The sequence below is a fragment of the Pundamilia nyererei genome, unplaced genomic scaffold (genome assembly GCF_000239375.1).
Source record: "Pundamilia nyererei isolate P.nyererei 1_Seehausen unplaced genomic scaffold, PunNye1.0 scaffold00066, whole genome shotgun sequence".
NCBI classification, from domain to species: domain Eukaryota; kingdom Metazoa; phylum Chordata; class Actinopteri; order Cichliformes; family Cichlidae; genus Pundamilia; species Pundamilia nyererei.
In genome coordinates this window covers 1,626,887-1,635,818 of record NW_005187467.1, presented here as the reverse complement: position 1 = coordinate 1,635,818, position 8,932 = coordinate 1,626,887, and the positions used below count along the sequence as shown (strand labels likewise).

At 38.2% G+C, this 8,932-nt stretch overlaps 3 protein-coding genes across 4 annotated transcripts; 2 read left to right on the top strand and 1 right to left on the bottom strand.

Moving 5' to 3' along the window:
- thrsp (thyroid hormone responsive) lies at positions 1-497 on the top strand (the record flags this gene model as incomplete). The annotated part of the gene is made up of 1 exon (XM_005736041.1): positions 1-497. A coding segment is annotated over one exon (378 nt), but the record flags the coding sequence as incomplete, so codon positions are not given.
- Positions 498-721: 224 nt separating this feature from the next.
- ndufc2 (NADH:ubiquinone oxidoreductase subunit C2) lies at positions 722-3,292 on the bottom strand. The gene is made up of 3 exons (XM_005735960.1): positions 2,999-3,292; positions 2,032-2,175; positions 722-909 (listed from the first exon to the last, which is right to left on the bottom strand). Exons 1-3 carry the CDS (start codon positions 3,135-3,137, stop codon positions 860-862), a joined length of 333 nt encoding a protein of 110 aa, XP_005736017.1. The 5' UTR covers positions 3,138-3,292; the 3' UTR covers positions 722-859.
- Positions 3,293-4,020: 728 nt separating this feature from the next.
- On the top strand, positions 4,021-8,740 carry rab30 (RAB30, member RAS oncogene family). 2 transcript variants are annotated; one of them, XM_005735959.1, is made up of 5 exons: positions 4,021-4,163; positions 6,200-6,293; positions 6,383-6,466; positions 6,555-6,738; positions 7,019-8,740. In XM_005735959.1, the coding sequence occupies exons 2-5, from the start codon at positions 6,201-6,203 to the stop codon at positions 7,267-7,269; spliced, it is 612 nt and encodes a 203-aa protein (XP_005736016.1). In that variant the 5' UTR covers positions 4,021-4,163; position 6,200; the 3' UTR covers positions 7,270-8,740. The 2 variants fall into 2 exon arrangements, with proteins under 2 accessions (XP_005736016.1, XP_005736015.1); XM_005735958.1 differs by having other exon boundaries at positions 6,195-6,293.
- Positions 8,741-8,932: the final 192 nt, after the last annotated feature.

Here is an 8,932-nt window from a genome sequence, read left to right as displayed (position 1 = left end):
CTGGCTCTGAGACGATACAGCTCAGCCGTCAGTGAAATGGAGCAGACCATTCTTCTGCCAAGCCTGCTGAGAGACATGCCCTCAGACGAGGTGTGGGACTGTGAAGCTGCAGAAGAGACCTGCAAAGACCTGTTCAGCAACTACTTGATGCTCAAAGCCATACGGACCACAGTGGAGAGTGGCCTAATTCGCCTGGACGATCACAAGGCCAAAAACAACATAGCACTAAACAAGACCCTGGAGCCTCTCTTGGACACAGATCCTGAAGCCCTCTTCCACTTCCACGTGAGAGGACTGTTTTCTGTGATGAGTGACCTCACCAAGAAGACGCAGACTCTCACTGAGAAATACATGGACATTATTGGGATAGCAAATTAGTCACAAAACCTAAGATATGTGGACATCTGTTTTTAAGAGAGTCATCTAAGACACCCAACCATTGCAAATGTCTGAAATGTTTACATTCAGTGACCCCAGACAAACCTAATGAATAAGGAATAAATATACATTGTCAAAATTAATCAATTGTGTCTCTTAATTTGCTTTTGTAATGATCTCTTTTTAAATTTCGTGATAAATATTTTTGGTCATATCGCCCTGCTCTAATCCCTTTTATATAAACAAACACCACAAGAAAGATGACTTGTTAAAGAATATCAGAGTTTCCTATGTTTGTAAAGAATTCAACTTTTTGTTTTCACTTATAAAGTCAGTCACAAAATTGAGTTTGTGGGTTGAGTTTATTCTTTTTATTTACATATCTATATTTCAAACAATATATGACAGAATGCTCTCACAAAAAGGCTGCTCAACACAGGCGGCAACTGTGAATGTTTCCTCTCTCCGCAGCCACTGATGCTTAGCGCACAGGATGGAAAGGCTCAACAATCTCAGCAAAGGTCTTTTGCTCTGGTAAGATAAAAGAAACCAAAAGCAACAATTTGATTACAAACATACATGACCCAACGTTTCATAAGATTTAATCAGAGTAAATGTCCTACAGCACTGCACAGTCTAATTTCTTCCCCCGTGGCATTTCTCAATCAAAACAATAACATCAAGCCTAGTTAAATAAATGTAACAAAAAGTAAAGATTACCTCATCTGTGAAAATGGCTTCTTTCTGAGTTTGATGGCCTAGTTTGATGGCACCGGAAAGTAGTGTGGGACCATGGGAGCTGTAACTATCAGCATCAATGCTACTGAAAATCTGATGTGACTCAGAAAGAAGCCATTTTCACAGATGAGGTAATCTTTACTTTTTGTTACATTTATTTAATTTGCAATAAATTTGCATCACCCCGTAACATTACTGTATGGATAAGCTTGGTGGCCATCAAATATAAAGTTGATTTTCCACTGACAGGTGACTGAAATATTAGAAATAAGATTATGGATTTCTCAAGCTTTGAACACATTTCAATTATGTAGATACACATTCTAAAAGGTACAACATTATTTTTCTTGCTTTCAGGCAATCTGGGATTTGAATTTGTAACAGGGTACATATTACATACTTAAACGCTAAAGAAACTATTTCACAACTACACTGCACAGGATTTAACATCATCCAAAGACAACAAACAAAAAATAATCCGATGTGGTGTGTGCATAAACATAATTCCCACCTGTGTGGTGCTGAGCCTGTTCTGTGTTGGTGTTTTTTGAAAACAAGGACATGTATGAAAATAGATTATTATGTATAATTTAATTTGAAAGAAAATCATGAAAGCTACATCAGCTGAAGAACGGTGAATGGTGGCAGCCACTCACAAAGCACAAATTCTGCATTGGCTGTGGCTGTACTACTAATCGGGAGGTTGGTGGTTTGATCCCTGATTCTTCGGATCTGAATGTCAAAGTATCCTTGGGTGAGAAACTTGCCTTCTGATGCATCCACTTAAGTGTGTGTGAATGTTAGTTTAAAAGCTCTTTTTTCAATGAAAAAAAAAAAGGGCTTCATACAATAAAGAAGAGGTAGTGTTGGGCTCTCCTGTCTTGTGTTAGAGCAAAGACATAAAAATGAACTTACCCTTTGGTACAAATTTGTCCGGGTGGAGTTTGATATACTCATTCATGTCTCGATCAAGTCTAGCATAAGTGTAATTTTCATATTTGGTAACATGGTAGCCAATGAACCAGCCAATGGTTGCCAGCAGAAACTGTCGATGAACACCTTAAAGAGAAAACATGGAAAACGATGCAACATTTATTGATCAGATAGAACTAGCATACAGCAAACTAAAGTAGATATATTTGCAAGATCCTTCAAAGCACAATAATAAAATCTTACTGTGGTTATGAGAAACCAAAAGCTTGCACATTATAAGGTTTTCTCTTAAAAAAAATAGGATTGCAAAAAATGCAAACAAAAGCAAATTGAATTAATAGGTGGAGGCTTACACTTTAGCTTACTGCACCTAGCTTTTTGACAGCGCATTTTATATCAACACTTCATAGCTAGATATTACCAAAACAAAGACGACAGGAAACACAAAACAAAACCCAATGTGGCACAACCAATGTTAATACTACTTTCTTTTTCAGATAGGGAGAAACAATAACGACAAAATTTAACGCTAGACTTCTTTAAAAAAAATAATTAACAAACGAACATTTAGTTTTCAGTTTTGTTTATTTTGTTTAGTTCGATTTCAGAATCAGAATACTTTATTAATCCCCAAGGAAATTATGCATGTATTTTTGTTCAATTTAAAACTTTATTTTAATCATCCTCTGTGTCATGTGCTGGATAATGAAAGATCTTGTTTTTATGGTGTCCAAATTTCTTAACTGTTTTTGATATTTATCGCTATTTTAATGCTAAAGGAAACGTAAATACGCTGCGACCACTGTGGACAGCTCACAACCAGCTACTAATCTGAGAGAACATTTATTTACTAAATACTCGGATTTCTTTTTTAAAATTAAGTGTTTCATATGCTTGAAAGGAAAGCGTCCGTTCGTGCACCAGTCTGAAAGACAGGTAAAATGCTAACCTGATTTCATTGGCGGCCTGTGGTTGATTGCGTTGTGCAGCACGGCGGAGACCCAGCCTACACCGGCCAGCCACAGCGAATTCCTGTTCACGAGCCCCGGAGGAGGCAGAGACTTCCCCTCTTCTGGAATAAAGCCCATGGCGAGAAATGTGCCCTTTAGTTCAGACCTTATTTAATAATTTCCGAGATGCCTACTACTACTATTCATCGGCTATCACCTCTCGTAGGAAGTCAAGGGCACAGCGTGCAACCGAACTACTGGTCCGGGCGCAACCAACGACTAGCGCTTGAGTTCCGCATTATTTGTTTCCTAGCAACAAAAGCCCATGAGTCACAGTAGGCCAAAGTCTTTGTAAATAAAATGTGCCACATAGTTAATATTACAGTTCAGTCCGCTTCAAAATATTTACTACATTAATGTGTACGTTAGCATCATATATAGAAATATCATAAAATACATCTTAATGGGAAAATAGATTAATGGAATCAGAAAAACAAAAGAGAAAAAATTAAACAATAATAATAAAAAAACAACATAGTCCGTATTCAGCTTAAGGTAATAACCGAGGAGGACACGTGCTTTTAATATACTAATGTTGTAGAAACTGCAAAACTCTGTAGCTTTGTACTTTCACTCTTTTGTTTATCATTGCTCTGTGTGAGTTTCCCTGTTAGAATTATAATCTATAAAACTGCAGTGTCCACGTAGTATAAATACTAGAAGCTCTGTAGAATGGAACAAAATTGCAGCATGAGAGAGAGAGATCAAAAATATTCATATCTAAAATTCCCTCCGAGTTTCTTTCCCATGAATTCTGCTGCATCCACCCAGAACAACCAGTGGAAAAATAGAAAAATGCTTTCCTTTCCAGCCCACGGATGTCTGCATCCGTTTGAATGTTTGAAGCTTCACTGGGAAAAGACACACTCCATCAAGTACTTTTCTGAATGCAGTGAGTACATGTAACGCGTTACTTTGCATGTGAACTGATGACATCATTGAGGGCAGCCCCCCCCCCCTCCCTCATCGTCTCTCTATCAGACGGGCTGCTGCTGCTGAGCTCCTGAGGATACACAGCCCTGCCCAGCAGCGGCTTTGCCCATTTGAAGAGGTGACCTATGCATGCCAAGTAGTTCTAAGTCCGGGGATATCCCCGTGTTTTTGGTAAGTATGAATTATCTCCTGACTCGGTGCGGAGGGCAGACTTTGATTTTTTTTTCCTTGCTGCATCTGCAGATAAAATGGCCAGAATCACACGCTGTAGCCGCTAGTTGCTACCGTTGCTAGCTTCGACCGAATGGCTTTCAACTCAGATTAAAAATGAAGGATAATTAGCCAGAAGTGTAAAGCTACTTCAGATTACGAAATGTGCGAGATGCTGCAGTTTTTTCCCCTTACCTTTCAGGGCATAAGATGTTGGTGAAGATGTGATTGCGACACGGAAAGAAGTGTTTCAAATCACTACAAGAAAGGGTTAAATTATTCCTTCAAAATCTTCTTCTCTGTACCAGCATTGTCAACCAGAGATTCACATCTTCCTGCAAGCAACAGTTTGTTTCCTTAAAATGTTGTTTTTACAGCGATATGTTCGGTTCCTCCGCACGTAAAGGCCCGGTTCTCCATTCTAGCGTAGGGGCACACATAGAAACGCATTGCAGAATTTAAACTTGTGCTATATTATCATTGTTTACATACATTTCAGATCACGCCCTGTTTTGTGGGCATCGACCAAAGTAACTCTTGCATCTTTGCGTTTTGTGCTTTGTGCAGGTTGTATTGTTTGAATCTCCATGTCTCCATGCAAGTGATGCACGGCCCCAAAAAACGGGAGCTAAAAAGAAAATAAAAGATATCAAATATCTAAAATGAGATCTTGTGGAGGAGTGAAACAGAAATGTTTGCTATTTTCTTAAGTGCACTGTCTGAAACACATGTGTCATATGCTTACCAAAAATGCCAGTTTTCCTACAGTGATCTAAACTATTCCATTGAAATGAGACTGGACAAACTGAGCTTATATTTAATTGAGAAAGACACATTTTACGCTTTCCACTGTAACATTTCACAGCTATTTTAGTGAATAAGTACCATGGCCAGCTGGTATAAGGAAACATCTAACAGAAGCTTTCAAGTGGCAAATTCTTAAAAACAATTAAAGTTGCAGATAACTTTAAAATGCTATCATCTGCAGCATAGTGGAAAAGTAAGATTCAGATAATCTGGAGGGGCAAGGTTAGCATTTAATGATGGTGATATGGTTCCATGCATGAGCTCAGGAAAACTTTCATTTACTGAGGCAAAGTGGAAAGCTGTTCTGTGGTCAGGCAAATCAAATTTTAAATTATCTTTTGAAGTCATAAGTCCCGTGACTTTTGGCCTAAACTGGACGTGGATCAGCCAGAATCCCGGGATTCTCAATAATACTTAGAGGCTTTGGTCCAGTATCTGCCATAACACTTTTTTTTTTCTTTGGTCAGGGAATATGTTTCTTACTTCAGCAAGAAAATAACAAGCCACATTCTACACGTATAACACCATAGCTTTATAAAAGAGTCTGGGTGCTTAACTGGCCTGCATGTGGCCTGTGCACGACATCTAAAAATATGTACAACATTAATGAAATGAAAAGCATCTAACTCTTGAGCAGCTGAAATCGAAAATATAGCTCAATAGGAAAATATTTTGCTTTAAAAAGCTGCAGCAGGTATGCTCCTAAGTTCTCAGCTGCTTGCAGAATCTTGTTAAAGAGAGAGATGATCCTGCCACTGCCCTGTTTAAAATTTGTGTATTTACAGAAAAGCTATAAAGCTTCTTAGTTGTGTCATTTGATAGGTAGGCCCAGTTGTTTTCTGTGGAAATAGGATTATAGTTAGTGAAAAGGAAATGTCTCTCTGTGATACATTTTTTTCAGTGCAATTAGTGTCGGGTATAATTCCTGCTAATGAGCACAATATGAATTCAGATCACACACTGAAGGGCACAGCTTACTCACCCAAGCTTATTCAGCTCAAATTTTACTTGTTGTCTGAGCCCTGATGGTTACACAACAGTTTTTAGTGTCATCAGCATCTTTGGTGTGTGTGTCTCATGACTTTATGTCTGTGGCTTGGAGCACATGGGGAAAAATGTTAGCAATTTGACAGTTATAGCGTTAGCGCTTCACCTCTGTCTTTTCTCCTTGTCTTTATTTTCTAGTTTAGTATGAGCATGGAAGATTATGACTACCTGTTCAAAATAGTTCTGATAGGAAATGCTGGAGTTGGGAAGACATGTCTCGTCCGGCGCTTTACTCAGGTTCGTATGCTGTCTGTGTGTCTGAGTGTGTAGCTATTGAATTACACAGTACAGAAGTGTTAAATTATAAGTTTTGCTTGTAATTGTAGGGCCTTTTCCCACCTGGACAAGGGGCTACTATTGGAGTAGATTTCATGATTAAGACTGTGGAAATCAAAGGGGAGAAGGTCAAGGTGCGCCAATGTTACATTTTTGTTTGCATTTATGTTTTGTAGCAGTTTGGACAGTTGCCTATATTCTTGACAATATTATGTTTTCCAGCTACAAATATGGGACACAGCTGGACAGGAGAGATTTCGCTCCATTACTCAGAGTTATTACCGTAGTGCCAACGCCCTCATTCTTACGTATGACATTACCTGTGAGGACTCCTTCAGGTGCCTTCCAGAGTGGCTGAGGGAGATCGAGCAGTATGCCAACAACCAAGTGGTGACTATATTAGTCGGTAAGAACTTTGTTTTGTACTTGAATAACTCATGCTTATCTTTGTCATCAGCATTGTTTGGTAAGATTTATTTATTTTTATTCTTGTCATTTTGAGAACGCACAGTCTTCTCAAATGCATCCCACACATGCTCGCATGCACATATCCCTCCCCATTCTCATCTGTCTCATTAAACACCCACTACTGTTTAGTCAGACTGCAACAAGCCAGACTTGTGGTTTGTTTTTGTTTAGTTTTGTTTCCCCTGTTGTTGACAAATGGACATTGTATGTTTTTATAGGTAATAAAATAGATCTGGCAGAGAAGAGAGAGGTCCTCAGGCAGAGGGCTGAAGACTTTGCCGACGCTCAGAGCATGCTGTACCTGGAGACGTCAGCCAAAGAGTCTGACAACGTTGAGAAACTTTTTCTCGACCTGGCCTGCGAGCTCATTCGAGAGGCGAAGCAGAACAAGCTGGATAACAGTGACACTGCCCCGATGCCTGGAGAGGGTAAAACCATCAGTTACTTGAGCTGCTGCAACATCAATTAGAGAAAGCTCAGCCATGGGGCCGTTTTAACAGAGTAGCCATTGACTGTAGAGGTTAGATGACTGATCCCCAATGCCTCCGTCCCACTAAGATGGCATAAAGCCACATCTTAGTCTGGTCATTTCTAGTCCCATGCCTTTTTTAAGCTGTACAATGGAATTTATTACCTTAGTTTGGCCTTCCAGGACCGAGCATTTTAAGATGCTGCCATTATGGAGAACGTTTTTCCTCAGTGCAACAGGATGTAAAGTGTTTCCCTGATACAGCCGAGAATCTGAGTAAAGTTCAGTTTTATGATCCTCATGGTGAAATGGCAGGATTGTTGTTTTGTTTTTGTTTTTTCCTTTTGGGATTTTAGAATCCATTTTCATCAAATCAGTTTTCACCAGCAGTATTAAAATGAGTGAAAAGCTTTGCCAGGTATTTTGTTACAGATCCCACATAGTTTACAAAAGAATAATGAATCATTGGAGGTGATAGGTTAATGGTAACAATGTGTTTACATACAGTACATCTCATCGATTAACAGGTTTGATTAAATTGTAAACAAAAACGTTGCAAAAATGACCCTAAAATCTGTTGCACAATCGTTTATTGTCCACTGCAGTTTCTTCTGCTCTGAGATTTGTGTACAATTTGTGTAACTTTCATAATTTTACTTCTGAATCATTGTTTGCACCTGTTGTTACATACTGTGAAATATTAGTTCCCAATATATGATTTTACCTGCTGCTAAAATGTGTTTGTCAAATAAAATAAACTGAAAAACACGTATAAATGCTACAGTATTCTGTGACGCCATTATTATTATTATTATCATTATTATTATTATTATTATTATTTTAGTATACTTGCAGTGCTTGTGATTAGTCCGTTTATTTAGTATGACGCAATTGGAAAGGCCATCATCAGCAGACTTTGTCAGCCGTTTATTTAAATTCGATTTTTTTTTTTTGGTCATGTTTTTCTTACCCATAGGCGTAAATATTTCTGCCTCTGTTGTTGCTGCCTAGCCATGAAATTATTTGAAGGGTTATGTTAATGTAGTTTTGTATTAAGTGTTGTATTTCATATGCTTTTATTGTAAAATTTTCTCAATTGTTCAGCATGGTTAACCATTTTTTTTGTAGTGTTTAAATTTATCTTTCCTATATTTGCCATAACTGTAAAGTACTGTATTGCACAATGCCATATACTGCACACTTATTTTTATTAACATGTTGTCTTTTATTGTACAGTAGTACAATTTAGCACTTTGCTTTTATAATTTTGTATTTTTCCATAATCCCTTTGTAAAACTAGCGAGCATTTTGTTTTGCCTTTAACAGCAGTTGCTTATAACTAATCCCTTGCATCTTCCTGTGAAGTCTCTATGGGAAATACAAAGGAAACACCATTGGGATGTTGTGTTTCTTTTCCTTTATGTGTACAAAATGATCCCTGGAATATTCTGTATAACATTAAACCTCTAAATACTCTTAAGATGTGTTTTTATGTTGTTTTTCATGAACATTTTATTTTGAAAATTTCACCGGAAGGTTGGTGGGCCAGTGCAGGGAGAAACCGACAGCTAGCTAAAACAACAGGTTGTAGTAGTTACTGCAACGTTTCTGTCTAGTAGGCAATTACTTTCCAGTACGTGTGGTACAGTCTTCACTGTGAATA

Bases quoted from the DNA above. Each gene is read 5' to 3' on its own strand.
- ndufc2 (XM_005735960.1), bottom strand. From the start codon at position 3,137: ATGGGCTTTATTCCAGAAGAGGGGAAGTCTCTGCCTCCTCCGGGGCTC. The intron at 2,176-2,998 runs GTTAGCATTTTA...TTTCTCTTTAAG, and splicing joins CAGGCCGCCAATGAAATCAG to GTGTTCATCGACAGTTTCTG. The intron at 910-2,031 runs GTAAGTTCATTT...TTATCTTACCAG, and splicing joins GGACAAATTTGTACCAAAGG to AGCAAAAGACCTTTGCTGAG.
- rab30 (XM_005735958.1), top strand. From the start codon at position 4,122: ATGCCAAGTAGTTCTAAGTCCGGGGATATCCCCGTGTTTTTG. The intron at 4,164-6,194 runs GTAAGTATGAAT...TTTATTTTCTAG, and splicing joins GGGATATCCCCGTGTTTTTG to TTTAGTATGAGCATGGAAGA. The intron at 6,294-6,382 runs GTTCGTATGCTG...TTGTAATTGTAG, and splicing joins TCGTCCGGCGCTTTACTCAG to GGCCTTTTCCCACCTGGACA.